Source organism: Haliotis asinina, chromosome 8 (genome assembly GCF_037392515.1).
Source record: "Haliotis asinina isolate JCU_RB_2024 chromosome 8, JCU_Hal_asi_v2, whole genome shotgun sequence".
Taxonomy (NCBI): Eukaryota; Metazoa; Mollusca; class Gastropoda; order Lepetellida; family Haliotidae; genus Haliotis; species Haliotis asinina.
Genome location: NC_090287.1, coordinates 55,958,136 through 55,978,646, shown reverse-complemented (window position 1 = coordinate 55,978,646; position 20,511 = coordinate 55,958,136). Strand labels below are relative to the sequence as shown.

The following is a 20,511-nucleotide window of genomic DNA, read 5'->3' as shown; positions in this document are numbered from 1 at the left end:
GAAGTCATATGTTTTCGATTCTTTCATTGGTTGAATATTTTTAGCAATGTTATGACAGTAGTTATGATAGTATGGCATGTCCATTGTATCAAAAACTTGCACTGTACTGTCAAACATTTCAAATTGCAGAGATAATAAAGAACTGGCCTTTCTAAATTGCTCTAAAACAGTTTTAAGTGTAGTCGGGAATAAACCACCTGCAGAAGCAGATTTCCCATGTCATTTATCATGGTGAGTACCATATGAGATGGAATGCCTTAGCATTCTCCATCCAACTACTATATAGCCTTATCATCATTATCTTGAGCCTCATAATTACTGTCGGTAACTGGGCTTTTTCGCGTTGATAGACTTCTATAGACAAAATAATATAAACTGCACCAGTGTCTGTTTGGAAATGAATTTTGCCATTCATTGTCGATTTTACGTAATCTATTTTGTGATTTTGGCGTGTCAAAAAAATAAATCAATCAGCGAGATCACATGACTAGTAACATGATCCTGTAAGGTAGTGTGTAAAGAAGGCAGGCAAAACATTAATGGTATATTTGGATTAAAGATTTAGGATTTTTATGCATTTGATTATGAGGCAGATATTGCATTAATGATTCCCGAGTTAAAATTAATCTTTCGTTGATTTTTTACTGTTGTTGACGCATGAGACTGTGATTCATAGTATATCTATGTCCCACCTATAGTGGGGATGGTGTTGTTGACATGTTCATGGATTTTCCTGCATTAGCGTGCTATAAATGGAAACAGTAACAAGCTATAAGTGGCTGATCGAAAACATGTGACAATTGGAAACATATGACGTCGCGATAACCATAAGGACTATGTTTTAGCATCTACTGGAATGCTCCATCCTGAGGATCAGATGACAAACCATTGGCTCATTTGGCTGATGCTTTGTATCAGAGGGGACGGTAATACCGAGAAACCTCGGATTTGAACCAGTGACTAGCAAATCCTGGCATATCGAACTGACACGACTCTACGCAGCTAATTGTGATTCTCACGACAAGCTGACTGTGTGCTAATAGCTTTCGAGAAACAAGGATTACATACCTAATTGGATATAGCTGTGGTATTTTTCTCAAATTATCGTAATGAATTCATTGTGACAATATCCGTAGATAACTACTTGAAAGGTGAGACTAATTCGGCTATAGCACATGTAAGAGAATCTTATTGCATCCATACCAGGAAATGACAGCCTCACCAAAACAAACACAAATGGGAAGCAACACCTACCATAACATGCTATGGATTCGATTTGGAGAGGGAGTTTCTCCAGAATTGGAGCTGCCTCGTACGCTTCGTGCATTGTGTTGTCAAAATACTTTTCACATGTCGATCGTGTCCCGAAAGACTGTTCTTTCACTATGTTTAGCACAATTTCAGCTAAGAGCAGACATCGCACATGACCAGATTTTGCTGACTCCGCGACAAGGAGAGTTCTCATTCAGCCATCTGAAAATATGTGCGCGCTCGTAGCTGAGCACCACGTGTTCAAGCCCAGGTTAGTCGACCGTTTTTCGAATTATTTTTATTTGAACAGTTAAACAGCAGTCTGGGTTTTGTGAATGTAAGTGGACTGTCAGAACATCGTTTTTAGCCGTTGTCGGGTGGAAAAAAAATTAAACATTGGCAATTCCAATATTCAGATTAAAGAGTTGTTCTGCAAAAAGAAAGTGAACGATTTTTCACAGTTGAACTATGACAGATGGGTTTTCGGGATTCAGGTATCTTGAAATGGCTTGGGAAATCCCCACCCTGTTGCGGTTTGTCTAGAATATTGATGACACTGTTACCTAACATCAATTGGACCGACATTGTGGTATTATTTCATATCATTACTCTTTTTCGTCACAAATGCCAATATGGATGAACGCTGTTTACAGAGGCTGACGTAAAAAGTGGTGTTCGGAAGGAATGTCCATTTTTTTAAGCCATGCATCTATACAGTGTATGAAAAAGATTAGAGGTCCTGACTTTCTTTACAATAAACCGTTAAAAACAAGTCTGTATCTGTAAAGGTGTTTAGTCTTCAGCGACCCATGCTTGTCAAATAGTCTGCTAACCCGGATGGTCAGACTCGCTGCCTTCGTTGATTGGTGTCATCATAACCCAAATGTGCAGATCGATATCAATCACTTGATTGTCTGTTTGCGGCTAGGTTATTTAAAGGCGACCTGCTTGTATCTGGAATATTGTTGATGGCGGCGTTAATAACGAACAAATAATATTGTTTATGTTCTGTTCTGACCACATAAACAGTTTCAGTTCAGTGGAATGATTGCATTAATCTTCTTTCGCTCTGACGTATCGTTCAACGTAATTTATGATTGAACGAACAGCTTAAGACTTTTGGGAGGCATGAAAAATAAAGGATTTTGGTTCTCATGGTATGTGAATCTTCTTGCTTATCTTCAAAAAAGAGTTTTAATAAATACGGTTTATGAATTATGTTTATGAAATATCATTAAAAGTAGTCCAGACACTTTCTTCATTCTGTAGCAATCTAGACTTGTGACATATTCTAGACTTGCACAGGGTATGTTTGTCAAACAGTCGGTACACAATAACCGATCGCGAGGATCAGAATCTGCGGATCATTGTACAGGTGAGAAATCTGCCTATCAAGAGTTCTTAATATTGCCCAGTGTGAGAGTTGACTCTACCTTTTGTCTCTGAGGGGCGCCGGAACTTAAAGTCACAGAGCCCGCAAAGTCCAGACTAGTGGTCAATAACATCCATCAGATACATGTTAACTCCTGTTATAGAATACACACACTTCCATGCTTCCATGTGGCGTACATTTATGGACATCACCAGCCGAGTGTTGTCCAATATGGTAATACCATATGTTGTTAATACAGTAGCATGCCTGCCTTTAGCAATTCACGACCATCGTTCGACATAAACGTCGACCCTTAGGGCCCGAAGCCGACTGAAAATCATTCGGATAACAGTTTTTGTTTTCTTCAGGTCCTTATGGCGGAGAGATTTTCAAAGAACTAAACGTATTGTTTTTAAGAAAATAGCATTCAGTCATCTCTCGGTTTAGTTTTGATCTCGATCAGCAGGTTTTGTCTATAAGGCAAACGAGTATCATTTCGAAGGAGCAATTTACATTACTGAGATATGATCTTGTAACAACGAACAAGTTATCAGAATGCAGTGCTAACCCCAGACACCAATATTGTAGTTAAAACATGAGACACGCACATTCTGATCTGGGCCCCGTTTCACAAAACTCTCGTAAGCCTAAGATCTCGTAAGTTTTCTCGTAGCCATTGTGCCTCCTATACTGTAGCATAGGAGATGCGAATGCTACGAGAAAAGTTACGAGATCTTAGGCTTACGAGAGTTTTGTGAAACGGGGCCCTGGACCCACAACTTGTTAGGACCTGCAGCTTTTCAGGGTCAACACTGCTTACGACAAAATCAGAATATATTCTTTGATATATTTTATAGTTGAATGACATTACAAATAATAAGAACATCGTTGTGTCATATTTACAGGAAACTCTTTTTCACGAACATGCGATTGATCAGATGATGAAAATTATAGTCGACTACCAATAAAGTATTTTGCGGTTTTGAAATGCTACCCAGAGGGTTATGGGCCTTTGTGTCACGTGACCGTTATTCCGTCAAAACGCCGTCCCGTCGAAGCGAAACTTTTTGTGAAAGTTAGCTGGCGGCAAGTTCGTAAAATGGATCGCAGGACGAGACAAAGTCTGTTCTATTTTGACGGAAATGCAGACGTAACGTACGTGTCGTGGTTTTTACCTATCAAACTCAATATTTCCCATTAATATTATAATGGAATCCACGAGTTTACGAGTTAATGGTGCCACCTAACGTCCCCATGATACTTGAAGGATAAGTACACGGAAATTCACAGCATATTATTAGTGAAATATCAAGTGTGATTACACACATATTATATCCGTATAAATGTGTTTCTCATAAAAGACAAATTTGACTACATACATAATATATCAGTTATGATTTTTTTGTTCCTAATGACAAACCTTTGATCTTAACACGAACAATAGCGTTCAAGGTTGACCTTAGGCTAGCTTAGGTTGTTTTGAACAACGGAACACAGGTCTGAGATCAGGGGAAATCGTTCTCGGTCCTTAAATAGGATATAGAATCTTCGTATTGTAGATAGATCTTCGTATTGTTGTATTTACTGGTAGTTGTCGAATTCCTGTGTCTGTGAATAGTATTGGTGACTTCAAATCCATGAACTTCCAAAGGGTACGAGATATAGATCTATTAGTAGAAGAAAATCCTGAGAAAGTTGAAATTGTCCCATATTCTGCAGTAACATGAATATTTAAAATTAGTTTTTCCAGCAATACTTATTACTTATATATTTTTTAATTCTACACCTAAAATATTCTCATTACGGCCATAACTTGTTCTTGTGTTTGATTTTGTAGATTGCTGGAAATTCAAGCCATGCAAACAGCAGCAAGTTTAATAGTTGATGCAAACAAGAACTACTCAGAGATGCTCATATTGGGTGCCAACACTCTAAAAACATTTCTGACATCAGGTAAACTTGAGATCACAGTATATACCTGATGTAGAAATTGACACTAGTTTTATAGTCCTTGAAAACCCAACAGTGACCATACAAGGACTAGTAGAAATTTACTAGATCTAATTTTAACAAGTTTGGTATATATTGTGAAGATTACTGAACTAAGCTTGTTACTTTCTATTGTTGCTTGCTTAGGTTGCTTTGATGTTTGTTTGGGCCATAATGTCAAAACTGTATCATGGCTGAAAATCAAGAATGGAAATGGGATGATGGTAATGTAGACTAGTTACAAATGCCAGCCAAGGGAAGTAGCTCTGAATTACTGGAAAAACTGTTCGTTACTTCCAGAGTTACCATTCTTGTTATGTGTACTGTTTTGTGTAATCATAAGTTAATAAAGATTGGAACTGAGTACCGATACTTTTTCCAACTGTAATGACAATTCCAATCAAGGGAATTACTTGAAGTCAAATAACCAGTTATTTTGTGTAATTATGTACTTTGTTCAGTATCAGTTCGAGTATACTAATATTGGCGAGATAAGGCTCTATATTGTTCATCATAAATTAATTAAGATTGGAATTGGGTAACCTTAGTTTTTCAAACCAAAATTACTTTTGATTTTAAAACCAAATAAAATAGATAACTGCTTGATTTTGTTCAGACGTGGGACTCCTTTAACAAAGCAACTTTTAGTAAGGATAATTGTAACTCCAATTCTAACATTGCACTAACCTTACCTTAGCGACTTACTATCGCCTTAATGCTTTTTTTACAGTGGTTAGGACAGACCAATTTTATTTCTTGTTTTACCAATTTTTGTCCTCAGAAAACCCAAAGGCAGGAGAGAAAAAAAAAAAAAATAAAATCATCAATCAAAGTAATATTCCATCTAAGTACTTTCAGTATTTTACTTTTGACATTTTATGATGTGTATATAGAACGAAAAATAATCTAAAAAACGATTTTCTTGTCAGTTTACATTTTTGGACAATGAAAAATATTTGGATATTGTTTTTGGAACAGGGAAAATTCACTTTTATTTTTTTTCTAATTCTTGAAAAAATACAGCTGATGGATCTGTAAAACAAGAAATAAAATTGGTCTGGCCTTATGTTAGAATGAAGTATATTTTATAAAGTTATATGAGAGCTGTCAGTGTTGTGTACAGATCCTATGTATGAAACAACTGGCCGCAACTCATCACCAGGAATGGAACGGTTGATAGACATAATGATAAGAATTGCAAACTTCCACCAGGAAGTGTGGTCTGAAGTGGATGGACAGAGGTCATTGGAGTAAGTATAGTGAAGTGGATACATCTCATTTTGTCTTCCCTACAAACATGGCTGAATATTTCTTTGCACTCACTTCCTTTATTATTTATCTACTATCTTTGAAATTAATATCACTATCACTGTCTGACTGTAGTCCATTTGTCTCAAAAGCGGACAAATGAATTGCAGTCTGACTTGAGAACTATTAAACATAGCATACTCAGTGAAACGCTGATCATAATCAAAACATACCAACTCTGTGGGGTTTTGCAGAATATTTGTCCTAAAAATAATCAAGTTGTTTAACAATCTGTTACTAACATGTTGACACAGTACACTATTTGTCATGAGGGAGGAGTGCAGAGAAAGGGACAACATTGGTCCGCTTTTGAGTCAAACAGACTATAATAAAATAAAACACCTCTAAATTATTTGGGTTCTCAGATGATTTTGTAATCCTGAAACTGTTGCCATTACAAGTACTCAGAAACAATAGTGTATGTAATTCTGTCGAATGTTACTAGAGGCCATGTTGAAACAAGCTGTCTCATTCAAGCGGTTAAATTCTGTGTGGTATATCAGTTGTTTCTGTGAGTAGAGGAAGGGTTTGGTTGTTCGCTTGTTGCTCAGCGCAGCACTGAGCAATATTGCAGTTATACTGAAAATAACTGAGCCTGGACCAAACAGTCCGGTTACTGATATCATTACCGTCAAGTGATTGACATCATGAGCATCAGTCTACACACTTAGCATGCAATGGCATTTATCAACCAAGTTGGTGAGTCTGAAAACACGATCTGGTTAGTCTCCTCTTACGACAAGATCTTCACAGGTTGTATGTGTGTGTGTGAAGGAAGACCAGCAAGCATTCTGTTTGCAGGAAGGAGGTTTTACTATATGAGGAGTTGAAGAGAAAGTCCAATGAATGCTGGAAGCAACACCATAACCTAGAGCTCACCTCAGAGAATGGGATGAAGGTACGTATGCTATATTTTTATCATGCGTTTTGCTTTAATTTTTGGGGCACCTTTGGTTTTCCAAACCAAATGTTAACATGAAAAGAAAATAAATCCTTCAGTTCTTTGAAGAAAAGTGAAAAGGGGTCAGTATGATGGTTATAAAATAAAACAAATGCAATCTGTAAATAGACAATTCAAGAACAGACAGTGCAGTGACCATCAGCATGAGTGAGAGAGTTTTACACTGCTTTTAGCAATATTCCAGCAATATCTCAGCAGGGAACATGAGAAATGGGCTTGTCTGGAGATCATCTGCAAGAGAGAGTTTAGTTTTAGCCCACTTTTAGCAATATTCCAGCAATATCTCAGCAGGGAACATGAGAAATGGGCTTGTCTGGAGATCATCTACATGAGAGAGAGAGTTTAGTTTTAGAGTGCTTTTAGCCATATTCCAGCAATATCTCAGCAGGGAACATGAGAAATGGGCTTGTCTGGAGATCATCTGCATGAGAGAGAGAGTTTAGTTTTAGCCTGCTTTTAGCAATATTCCAGCAATATCTCAGCCGGGAACATACAAAATGGGCTTGTCTGGAGATCGTCTGCATGAGCATCGATCTACACTGTTAGGCAACGATGACGTGTCTACCAAGTCAGTAAGCGGGACCACCTGATTCCCTTAGTTGAACAAGACTATCCTGAGTTTATTTAAATATACAATAAGAGTAGTGAACTAATGCTCAACAGAAACGCTACCAAAGTTTGATTTGATAATTTGGACTTCATTCCTTCATTTATACAGTGACTCAATGGACTTGTTATTGTTGCTAGTCCAGTAAAGTGACAGTGCATGTTGCTACTAAATCTGTTATGAAAATTCACAGTCCATTTTCACAATGGTGGTTTGTCGTTTGGTAATATCGGTGATTTCGACTTGGTATCGTTTATTTTGCTTGTTAAGTTTGTTTTTTTATTTGGTTGAAATCCAAGCACATTTGCCCATAGTTATCAGATCACTGTGCTTAATGTATCACTAAGAGCTAAGATTTGCTTTCTGCAGGTAAACTGTTCTGTTTACAGGCTTATCTGGCACTTCTCCAAAAATGGCTGGATCTACATGACAGTTCCAAGAAAACTAAATATGCGAATTTTAATGAGAAACTTGCAACTATTACTGGAAAAACTGATGTAGCTTTGACCAAATACCAGTCACTTTACAACAAGGAGTCCAAACACAGGGATGTTCTGGCACAGGTAAGTGTGGACATTGCTTGAGTGGCAATTTTTGTGTTTCTTGTTGTGTTTGGTGAAAAAATTTGACAAACTGTGATCAGCTGATGTACTATGAAAGTGATTGAAAATGTTAAAAAATGGTTACAGGATAAAGCCTTTTTAACTGTTTATTTTTGCATGAAAAATGTGGTATCCAGCTGATAATAGTGGGTGACTGTATTTTGTATAATGCTGAACCCCCAAACATGACTTTGGTGAAGTGGTATTTAGAGCTGCAGTCTCGGGTTCCTTGCATGCAGAAGAGACACAACTGTGCACCATGAATTACAGTACTTCACATGACTTATCCACCGGTTATCCACCATGCTGACATGGAAATAAGAGGTATTTGTTGATGCTGGAAAACAATCAAGAATAGAGAATGAGTTTAGTTTAAAGCCACTTTTAGCAATATTCCAGCAATTCCAGAGGACACCAGAATTAGATTTCACACGTAGTACCCATGTGTGACATAAAACCCGAGCCATCAACATGTTGAATGAATGCTATAACCACTAGGCTACCCTTCTGCCTCTGATCAAGAATGCATTTTAGCACTTTAAGTAGAACATGAATTAATCGTTTGGCTCAGCATCTTGAAGAACACCATCTCTACGACCCATACCAGTCCGCATAACGCCCATGACACTCTACAGAATTTGCACTTTGAGACTCATTGAGACTTGGTATTGACTCAGGAAATGCAGCATTGCTGGTATTGCTCAATCTAAGTGTGGCCTTTGATATGGTTGACAATTGTAGATTATACTACCGACAGAAAATAAGGGAACCAAGAAATTGAATGTAGATGACTTTGACTGTGACAGGGTCCGTTATCGTGGCGTATCTCTCAAACGCAACATCCAATGACAATGGAATTTCGCATAATGCATGTCCAGCACGTGCTACACATGCATACAGAAGTTAACTCCTGTAAATGTACTGGAGAAGTCGCAATCACTAATGCAATAGAGATTGACACTTACTGACAGAAATGCCTCTGAGGCAGTATCTCGGTGAAACAACAAAATGGAGAATTGTGGGGATGATAGAGGGGGGGACATCATTATGTGAAGTTGCCCGGCAGATGGGTAAATCAAAAAGTGTAATTTCACGCTTATGGGATAAGTACCGTCAAACGGGTGGGGTTGCAACAAGACCTGGGCGTGGTAGACCAAAATCAATGACACCACGACAGGATCGTCTCATTACGTTAATTGTTCTACGCGATAGGTTTAAATCGGCCCCTGCCATCAATAGAGAATTCCGCACACTCACTGGAAGACGCATTTCAACCTCAACCGTTGAAAACCGACTCTATCAAGCTCGTCTGAAAGCAAGACGGCCTTTTAAGGGTGTCACCCTTTCAGCTCACCATAAGCGCCAAAGATTGGCATGGGCTAGGCAGCATCAGGGACGGGCTATGCGCCACTGGCGTTACACCATGTTCTCTGATGAGTCAAGGTTTTGCCTACGATTCACAGATGGCAGTTGTTGGCGTCGGAGCGGGGAGCGATATGCCTGAGCAGCAATTCTTGACCATGATCGATATGGAGGTGTTAGTGTCATGGTGTGGGGTGGGATTACACATGACAGACGATCAGATTTGGTCATCATTAACGGAGCCATTACTGTCAGCGATACGCTGACCAAATATTGCGTCCTGTTGTGGCTCCATTGGCTAGAGTTATGGGCCGAAATTTGTATTCCAAGATGATAATGCCAGACCACATGGGGCCCGAATTGTCTCCGCTTATCTCCGACAAGAAGGTATCCAGACATTGGACTGGCCCTCTAAGTCCCCAGACCTGTCCCCAATTGAACATCTCTGGGATGTTCTTGGTCGAAGGATGTACGCCAGGGACCCAGGACCCGCCAACCTGGCCCAGCTTGGTGCAGCTCTCCAAGAGGAATGGCAGGCAATACCACGGGCAACCATCTGGAAATTGATTAACAGCATGCCATCAAGGTGTCGGGAATGTGTTGCCCAACATGGTGGACACACCAGATATTGAACTTGACGCCTAAAATTGATTTAGCGGATATTTAAAGCAGTTTCAAATTCACTATTATTTCATTAGTTCCCTTATTTGTTGTCGGTAGTATACTTTACCGCTTAAAAAGTAACTTTGGAATTGTAGGTTCGTGTTTAAGTGGTTTGAGTCATATCTCTCAAACAGGACTCAGTCTGTTCTCATTGAGGGTCATCTGTCAAAGCCAGTTAATCTTACTTGTGGCGTTCCACAAGGATCTGTCTTAGGACTGTTTCTATTCACCCTTTATACCAAACAGCTTGGAGAAGTCATTGACCAGTATCAGCTACCTTGTCAACAATATGCTGATGACACCCAGCTGTCCTCAAGTCTTCAAGTCACAACCAGGAGAAGCAGCAGCTGCAGCTGAGTGTGTCACCTCATGTTGTGCCCATATGAAGAGCTGGATGAATGTTAACAGATTGAGACTGAATGACAATAAGACAGTGCATGGTATTTGGACCATGTTCAAGGTGTGAGCAGTCTGATCTACATGGTCTACAGATTGGGAGATGTTTCATTCCACAGAAGTCAGAGACTTGGGAGTAGCCTTGGATAGTGAAGTATCGATGTCCAAACATGTTTATTGCAAAAATCTGCTCAAATCAACTTCACAATATTGGCAGTCTACATAAATTACTAAGTCAAGTTTCTGCGGCTACCCTGGCACTTTCTCTTGTGATCTCGGGAACTGATTACTGCAATGGACTGCTCACCAATACTCCAAAAGTTGGCCATAAACAAACTCCAACGCATTCAAAATATGGCTGCCAGGATCGTGTCTTGCTCCAGGAAGTATGATCACATAACTCCAATCCTTCGTACCTTCCACTGGCTTCTGGTACAACAAAGGATACGCTATAATACCCTGTGCTTCATGTACCAATGTCTGTCGGGGGATGTTCCAGAGTATCTCGTGCCTGTATCGTACCATATATCCTGGCTCGATCTTTGAGATCAGCGTCCAAAAATCTGTGGACTATCCAAGTTACCCAAACAGTTTCTTATGGACAGAGATCCTTTTCATTTGCAGCTGCGACTGAGTGGAATCAGTTACCAAAATACATTAGAGACTGTGACATTTTCTCTCTGTTTAAATCTCAAAAAGAATTTGTATAAGCAAGCATTCTGTGATAAGTCAAGTCAGTGAACCCTTGGACTGTGTGCTTAGAGCTTGAAATATTCATGGAGTCATGCACAATATAAATGAACTATTATTATTATTATTATAAAATGTGAAGGTTGCATCTGACTGGGAAATGTGTTGAAAAAGAGTTTTAATTTTCCCTAAGGACACGGAAGAATTGAAATCTGACTTCATGAAACAGGAGACGGGAAAACTGGAGTTATTGTTTGACATTCTCAGTGATGTGTTGACAAAGATGGAAAAGGTTGCACCTCAGGCACTGGAGTAAGTTTTGCTGTAAAATGTTTATACAGTTACATAGATTCTCTGTGTATGTGAGTATCAGAATAACTAATACTTAACTTCAGATAACTTTTTATTTTAAATTCTTTAAAACAATAATAAGCAAAAGAGTGTATGTAGGGAAATTAAAGCTTAAAGCTGTCCCTGTATGTTTTGTATACACATGTATGGTTACATTGAAGATGAATTTCTCCACTAACTTGGGCGAACCATTTGCAAATTTTATGCAGATGAATTGCACAGAGATCATGCATTATGTATTTTGGTGTAAAGGTTAAGAATTTGCCAATTTTCACTGAGACTGAGTTTACTGAAATTCATGACAATAACCTTTTCAAAGTTGCGAATTTGTTTTACAATACATCGGTTCTTGTGGAAACATTATCTTTATACAGTATGGAATATTTTGCAAAATGTTTAGAACAGCTGCCTGAAGTAATTGGCTACATGTACACTAGCGAGTCTGAACTTTTGATGGGCAGTGTACATTCATTCCACACTGCTTAGAAATAGTCAACATACATGAAGGACATGAATAAGAACACAAAGCAAACAAACAGATCAAGATATTCAAAAGGCACACATTTTATTATCTTCTCACAGTATAGATCATTCATTGTTTCAAAATTATAGTTCTTTAATGTTACATTTTTGTTGAAGCCCTTGTTATAATGATTCAGAGTTGCTTTTCACAAGTTTACAAACTTTACAGGCTTACAAAGTCAGTAAACTCAGATTTCACCAGGTTATGAGTACTTGTCTTCATGTCTGCGGTATGAAAGTTGACAATATACTTGTCTGGATAATTGTTTGTGTTAAAAGAGGACGGGTATATTCTGTGTTTCAGTGACCTGCTGTTTCTGAATTTTGGACCAGAGGAACCAGACATTGACATGATGGCAGCAGAAGGATGGAGGGCTCATCTACAAGAGTACGTATTCCAGAAATATCAGGTCAGTGCTACTGTAATATTCTTTTTTATTTTCTTTAAGGTCAGTGGTATTCTATATAATCAATATGCCTTTCTCATTCCAGGACCTGTGGAGGTCCTGGGTAGAATAGGCCTTCAGCAACCCATGCTTTTCATAAAAGGCGACTAATGGGATCAGGAGATGAGGCTTGCTGACTTGGTTGACATATATCGTCGGTTCCAATTGTGCAGATCAATGCTTAAGCTATTGATCACTGGGTTGTCTGGTCTGATTATTTACAGACCACCACCATATAGCTGGAATATTGCTGAGTGTGGAGTAAAACTCACTTCTCACCCATTCACTCATTTCTCATTTCAGTAGACTACAAAGGGGCAAGTTTTGTGTATTTTTCTTTAGGTGAAACTGTCACCTGTTTATTGGTTATTAGTTTGGACTTGTGTCCACCATGCAGGACATACACATTTGTTAAAACACAGAGCCTCTGGTCTCTCATCTGGTAATTTTAAGTCAATTCACAGATTTAGATTTTGAATATTTTATTCATAGTATTTTCTGTAAAGCTTCTTGTGTGTCCATTTGAATTTTACAAAACCAAACCAAAAGGCAGAACATTTTGACTATAAATATTAGTGTAAGCTGCATGTACTTTGAAAGTTTTAGTACAGATGTTGTGGACTGTCATGCTTACTGTATGACATTCCCTATCTGGGGAAAGGCTAGTGAAAAGTATCTTGAGGGCAATTTCAGGCCAACGAGCTTACAAAATATTACAATAAATAAAGTTGACATCAATAATGTTTGCCTTTTAGAAAAATATTGAAGATGACAGTTCTATATTTCCTAATGTTGTTTCACAATTTCTTTCATGATTTCATGTTCAGCTTTTATGGAGTGTATGTTTTTCTAAGATAAAGGTCTCAAGGTGTAAGTTGTGTGGTAGGATGCTAATTCTCTTTTATCTTCCACCTTACAACTTGAATTTTACAGCACCTCTGAGCAGCACTGGTTTGACGTTAGGCCTCTTATAGTGCATTGTCATTATTATATATATCATATATGTTGTTGTGGCTCATGATTTCAAAATCCCTGCTTAGCAAGACTTTCTGTTCCTTCATGTTCCTGTGAGACAGTATAAGTATTCCCTCTGCTGCAGGGACCTGAAGGAACAGATCCAAGGTGTCCTCAGCCAATTCTGAAGGAAGGAGACTTCAGGAAAAATATGCAGTGTCCTACGAATATCTTCTGTGTTGTGTCTGATGCAGAGGAATCAGACACAGAGGCTCAACCTAGGGCTGCGGGACCCCGGAATCCTAAAGTGAAATCCCAAACTAAGGATGCTGGGAGCAAATATGAAAGTCCGAAATATACTATGCCAAAACGCTCCGTTCGCACCACACCTGTTACCTCAAGTGAAAATCTGATAGCTGAGCCAGTTATCCAGCAACAAACTGGTCCCTGCTTAGAACGACTAGACTCTGATGATACACATTCAGATGAATCCTCAAAGAAATGTGGAAAAGCGGAAGATATAGATTCAAGGAAGAAGAGTAATTTGTTCAAAGATGTTCCACGTAAGGAAAAGAGAGGTTTGGGTGCAAACAAATCCAATCAGGGTGAAAGCAGCACACAAGAATACAGTGCTTTTACATCACCTGAGATAGGGCAGTCTGATATCAGCATGGATAACGTAATGCAGGTGTTTTTAGAATCCTGCAAATTTTCTCCAGTTGCAGATGAAGGCAAGGCTGATAATGGTAACATCAGTGCCAATGAGAAGGGATCTACCTCCAGATCAAAGGGTCAGAGTCGGATTCCAGTAAGCAACTCTCGAAAACAGCAAGCTGCAGACAACAAGAAAGATCATGATAAATCAGCTAACCAGAAAATAAAAAACGACAAGTCGTTAAAAGACACGACAAGTGTCACGGATCAAAACAAAGACAGTTCCTGTTCTCAAGGAAAGGATAGAGATATTTCTGGTACCAAAGGACAACAAAATGATGTTTCCAAGGAACAAGCAACATCTGCATCAAAGGATAAGGACACCCATGGCTCAAAACTAAAGAAAAATAGTTTCTTCTCGAAAATCCCCAACAGGAGTGACCAATCACTTGCAGCTAGGAAGGACTCCAGAAGACAAGAATCTGAAACAAAACTGACCGGCAAAGACAGTAATGAATGTCCAGAGAAAGAAAAGCTGCAAGTCCGATTTTCAGGTATGATATATAGAAGTGAAATGAGCAATAACATGCTTAGTGACAGCAACCAGTTATGAATGGATGAGAAAGGATCTACGTCAGCATTGACAATCATTCTGAATATAACAGATCAAAGTTGTGGTGAGATGAGGTTTTACGCATTCAAGATTGATGCCATGTATGTACATTTGTGTTTAGCTGGTTGTACATATGCTAGGACTGCAACAAATTCACATCTGGCGAATATGATACTAGTATGTATCAGAAATATTGGGTCCTGAATGCAAATAATTATTCTTGAATACATTGTTGTATTTGAGTGATGGATGCACAATATGGAAGCTCCATGTTGACTATTGATTTGTCATAGTAATAACTAGTGATCTGATATGACACTCAAATTTGGTATGTAACAGACTAATAAATATAGTCCACAGTACCGTGTGCAGCCATTGCAAACATGACTCGCCCTACTGCAAGGCTAGTATATATTCTATTCTTGCATGTCTCACTTTGAAAAAGGACATAGGGGCTCAAGTAAAACATGCTCCTTTAAAAAAAATGTAAATATTCATTCATATTCTTGATAGTCTACCTATCAAAAGTCTAGACTCACGAGTGTAAATGTAGCCACTTACTTCAGTCAGCTGTTCTAAACTAGAGTTTGTAAAATACTTCAGACTGTTTAAAGCTACTTAGATAAATAGGACTAGGGGGATACCTTAGCCGACTATCTTGTCATTGAGGCCTTGCGGGGCGAACGTGTGGAGTCTGAATATCCACCTCAGTTCGAGTGATGTCCTCTTTTGGGTGATGCTAACAAGCTCAGGGTCCTCTCTGAGTTGTGTGATGATCTCATAGGTGAGATCTGATTTGCCATGTTTTTCTGAGTTGAAGTGGATTGCAACAAGTTTATCTCCATTGTGCGCGATGCCAGTTTAGTGTTCACTCAGCCTCGTATACCGACCGCAATGACGGGAGGATCTGTGGAGTCGTCCACACGGGAAGGACGCCAACCTACAACCAAACTAGGGAGTACTTATCACTAGCCTCAAGTGCCAAAAACTGAGACACATCCAAGCCGCCATTTCTAGTCCACAGTATGTATACCACTCTGACTTATATAAACATAAGTCAACATACATGATTGATTGATTTTCAACCTTATTTGTGAGATTTCAGCCCCTCCTTATACCCATTCTTGTATACCCACAAAAAACGAAACAGTTTATCACTGTAATACTGTATCACACAATAGCCACACTTACAGAGTATATAAAGGGCTGCACAGCCAATGCAGAATGGTCTGATAAGATCACTTAGAACGAAACCGGTCACCCTCCTGCTACTAAAACAAGTGCCTATCCCACTCCGACGCGGTCCACCGTCTGTTTCACTGTTTAAAGCTACTGTTAACACATGAACTGAATCATTCTAAAACAATTTGTAAGATTGAAAAAATCATTGTTTTGAGTTTAATAAATGATACAAATCAGTGAAAATTGTCAGATTCTTAACAAAACTACAAAAACATCACTGCTCACATGCATTGTATTTGCACATGCTTTTCAGCAATTTGATGCGTGATTCTTATGCAGTTCATCTGCATAAGATTTGTAGTTGCTTCCCCCAAATTAGTAGCCATATATGCATACATAACATGTAGTGAGTGTTTTCACTGAGTCTAAACCTTTGATGGGTAGTACATTTGGAAAGTGCTGTTCTTATTGTGTTAGCCTGATCAGACAGAATGTACAGGCTCAGAGTCCAACAGTCCTTGGTTTAACCCCACGATGCTGAGCACCAGGTAAGGTAACAACAAGTACAGTTCTATTAGCATCTATTGCCATGGTGGAACAGGGTATCAAACTACCAACCTCATGCTCACAGAGTACCATCCTCAATATCTTCTGGGTATACATTCTGATGAATCTCCACTATGTACAAGGCCTGATAATTTTATTACCTCCCTTGGCTGGCTTTTTTTATCAAGTCAGGTGTCTACCAATCACAACTTGTTTTCACTTTTTAAATTATCTAACCAATTAAACTTGGCAACACAAATCATGCAGAGGAACTCTGAAACAGGTAGTGGGTGTTCTTACATATATATTTATCAAGTTTCAGACATGACAATTTGTCTGTATGATTTCCCCAATATCCGAGTCACACTTTGAGCAAACCTTCTCAGCTATGACTGGTTTCTTTGTTGACACTAGCAAGCTTGGATGTAACGGCAGCTTAGCTGATTGGCTGCTGTTAGAAGTTGGAGCCAGCAAAACTAGGTAGTAAAATCATCGGGCTGAACTGTAAATCCATTCAAGTGCTAGTGGAAATTTATCAGAACGTACTCCCTGGACATAACGAGGATGACAGAGAACATGCTCTATCCACTAAACTGTGGAATCAGCAGCAAAGCCTGGTCACCTAATCCCCATTTAGTCTGTAGCTGTAGAATGGAGTATAGTTCTCACTACTCACTATCCTACAAATACATGTTGCCATCAACCTTGTAATGTTTTGTAATACTGTGCACATGTTTTCTAGACTTTCAACAATAACCTTCTTGAAATATTCTGTACTGATACTGGGCAGGATAAAAAGAAAAATATTTTCTGATTTTTATCCATGTTTGTGAAAGTTTTAATTATATAGTTTTCCATTTACTGTTAAATAAGTTTCTTTTTCTTGTTTTTTTTGTTGTATTTTTATTTATCAAACATGTGCATATGGTATTAGTACAGCTCTACATTTGTTTTACGTTCATTATGAAAAATATATTCTGTTAATCTAAATAGGTTATGATAAAAGCCACTAGTTTCATCCATGTTTGCCCCAAATCAGACTTCATTATGAAAATAATATTGTGAGTGTTTGTTGCAGAGGACTCTGTGGAGGAAATAAAGCTGAGCAGGTCTTTTAGAGTTGGCAATAAGAAAAAACATCCCAAAAGCAGTGACAAGGGTTCAAGCAAGGATGACAAGAACACAGGTATGAATGGCAAAGTTATTTAAGAAATTACATTTAATTCAGAATTCTATTAAGGATTTGGAGATAACTAGAACTTGACTGGTCAGTGAGAGGTATCAAATCACAATAAAACAGATAAAAACAGAGGATTTGATGGCTGAATGTTCTCGGATATTGATGGTAATGATACAATGTATTGACAAAGAGAAGCAACACAATAATCTTAATAATAGTCATTAGTCAGTCATGTTTGTGTGTGCCAAGTTGTGTAACAATACATCTTAGGCAGAAAACATGATATAAATTGACTAATGGAGTGTATGTCAAAGTTTAAGGGACAACAACTTGAGCTTTGGTGCTTTTGTTCAGTTGACTGCAATCAAGTTTAGAATTTTATCTCCCAATTTTTCCTTTGTTAGCTTATTTAATTTTGTGATTTTGCTAGATAGACTAGACCCGATTCTAGAAAAGGCTCAAATGTTGAGGCATTTTAGTAGGATTTGGTATCCAGGCTGTTTAGGCAATTTACAAAATTGCCCAAAATAGTGTTTTTCAATTTTGAGGTTCATGATTTTTTTTCGTTCTGTTGGTATGTGATGAGCACCCTTTACATGTCTAAAAAAGTCAGTTCCAAAAATTTAGAAAATAGATATACAGTCACAGGTGCACACCCACCACTGCTTGTGACGACTATCCTGGCCATTTTGTTTTTCTGTTTTGAGGGTCCTCGAAACATTTTTCAGCTTGGAATCCTGTGTATTCATGATCAGCACCCTTAAAATAGGTATAATAGGCTGAATACTAGATTCTACTGAAAACTGCCTCTAGCATTGCTTTTATCCACAATCAGTCCTAGCCTATGATACAACATAAATCATACATAGTTATCGTAACTGGTCTACAACTGTATGCAAGTGTCTCTTTGAGTCCAATCATGTTTTCATCAGGTGAAGTGCCTGGCACCAGTCAGGATGTGACACAGATGAGTGATGTTACTGTTGTGGTATTGAAGGACAGGCAGAAAATAAACCCTGAGGAAATCTCCATCAGAGCTGGTAGGCTTGTCATCTTATTCCGTTTGATTAACCCAAACCAAAATGTACCTAAAACTAACTTGAAAAACTTAATCTTCATCAAATATGCAAAATACACTACACCTACCCTATTTTCTTTAGTTGTTTGCAGGCTAAAAAAAATGTATATTAAAACTGTAGTATTGCAGCACTGCATTGTTTCTGGGTGAAGTGTTCTCAGCTCGTAAATCATTTTTCAATACAGTTCTTTATTTACAGATAACATGCAATTGTCACAGACGAGTGAGTGAGTTTACTTGTATGCTGCTATTATTAATGTTCCAGCAGTATCATGGAGGGGTCACTAGAAATGGGCTTCACACATTGTGCCCATGTAAGGAATCAAACCCTGTTCTTGGGTGTGATAAATAAACGCTTTAAAGACTAGACTACACCAGCGCCCTTATCACTTTTGTAAATAATGTAAAATCACACTTCATCTTCTTTATTGTCACTTGTAAATGTAAATGGTTGTAGTGAGCCCATGGAAAATTTGACACATCTGGGATACTATTCGAGGTCTGACGGTATCTATATAATGCCTGGCTTCATCTAAATTGTATTCAGTATAAAATGTATTCAGTGGAAACATGTAACAGCTTTCAGTATCTTGTAATGGTTGTCAGGATATATTTTTATCCAATCACTGTATCTGGTTCCACATCTCCAGGGATGAAGATCAAACAGACGCGTAGTGCAGATAAAGATGGCATGGCTTACGGCTACAAGAAGACAAAGCTTGGACTGAATAAATATGGCCTTTACCCTGCTGACCATGTCTCCCTGTATAGCACAAGATGATGTCCATTAAGACATGTGGCGAGTCCAGCAAATACCCACACCATTGTTCAGTCTCCCACACTTCACAGGCTAGTGTCCATCTCAGCAAATCTGGGAAAATATTGTTTGTTTATCTTTTACCCATTGTAACCATGATATTTATAAGGATAATTTTCCATGGTTTTGCTTTGAAACCATATGTTCTAGTTAACATATACTGGTAAATGTGAAGCTGTACATGATACAGTATTACATGAAATTTCAGATGATTTATATAGGCAAATATGTGATTTTTAACACATTTTAAATAAAACCATGAATATTACTTAGTCACTGCATGGTTCAGTGGAAGATTTAACAAGTTTATTACTGTTACAGACGTGATACGTATTATTTATTGTTACCATTTAAAGCAGAGCTGGTGATTTCATGTTTTGAGTACTCTGTAATACATTGTTGTATAAGAATATATTCATTTAAGAAATCTGTATCCAAGGATATCTCAGATACCTTGTTGTTATTGTATTCTAATATCTTTAAGAAAAGTACTGCCCAAAAGTATAAACGTTGCTTGTATATGTGTTTTTCCTGAAATTTGCTGGGTTGGTTGAATCAGAGACCTTGTAATAAATATATCTGATTGAATGTTCATGTTTAGTTTCACAGTGGAAATGAAAGCGAGTACTAATTCCATAGTTTGTCATACACATTTCCACAGTACTGTAAGTGCCAGGAACCCCCAAACAGATTGTTCTAAGAGTGTTATTTAAACATTGTCTAATGTAATATTCTTTTATAATGTATATGCCATATCTCAATGTGTCAGCTTTACATGCAAGGAAAGCCAAATGTGAATCATGCTGTAGATAGCTATAATATTGACTGAACTAAATATAGGTATTGTGCTGACTGACTAAGAAGTAAAGATGTAATGCAAACTCATGATGAGAGCAAAATATTCGTTGGGTACACTAGGAACAGGCTGTGCACATTATATCTAAGACAGATAAACTCTTTAACCACT

The 20,511-nt window shown here is 38.1% G+C and overlaps 2 protein-coding genes across 3 annotated transcripts in view; one reads left to right on the top strand and one right to left on the bottom strand.

Annotated features, from left to right (window-relative positions):
• LOC137294121 (vam6/Vps39-like protein) overlaps positions 1–1,444 on the bottom strand; it is a 75,328-nt gene extending 73,884 nt beyond the window's left edge. For both annotated transcript variants that reach the window (XM_067825082.1, XM_067825081.1), the window contains exon 1: positions 1,255–1,444. In XM_067825082.1, coding sequence (XP_067681183.1) covers positions 1,255–1,327 — 73 coding nt within the window. In that variant the 5' untranslated portion in view covers positions 1,328–1,444. The remainder of the gene's footprint in view (positions 1–1,254) is intronic.
• A 2,220-nt stretch (positions 1,445–3,664) lies between these two features.
• Positions 3,665–20,132, top strand: LOC137295429 (cylicin-2-like). The gene is made up of 11 exons (XM_067826795.1): positions 3,665–3,778; positions 4,461–4,576; positions 5,736–5,862; positions 6,722–6,818; positions 7,878–8,051; positions 11,395–11,513; positions 12,379–12,484; positions 13,620–14,682; positions 17,548–17,655; positions 18,582–18,689; positions 19,378–20,132. The coding sequence occupies exons 1-11, from the start codon at positions 3,723–3,725 to the stop codon at positions 19,506–19,508; spliced, it is 2,205 nt and encodes a 734-aa protein (XP_067682896.1). The 5' UTR covers positions 3,665–3,722; the 3' UTR covers positions 19,509–20,132.
• The last annotated feature ends 379 nt before the right edge of the window (positions 20,133–20,511 follow it).

Excerpts from the sequence above, each read along its gene's own strand:
- LOC137295429 (XM_067826795.1), top strand. The coding sequence starts at position 3,723 with ATGGATCGCAGGACGAGACAAAGTCTGTTCTATTTTGACGGAAATGCA. Across the intron at positions 17,656-18,581 it reads CAAGGATGACAAGAACACAG|GTGAAGTGCCTGGCACCAGT; the intron begins GTATGAATGGCA and ends TGTTTTCATCAG. Across the intron at positions 18,690-19,377 it reads GGAAATCTCCATCAGAGCTG|GGATGAAGATCAAACAGACG; the intron begins GTAGGCTTGTCA and ends CCACATCTCCAG.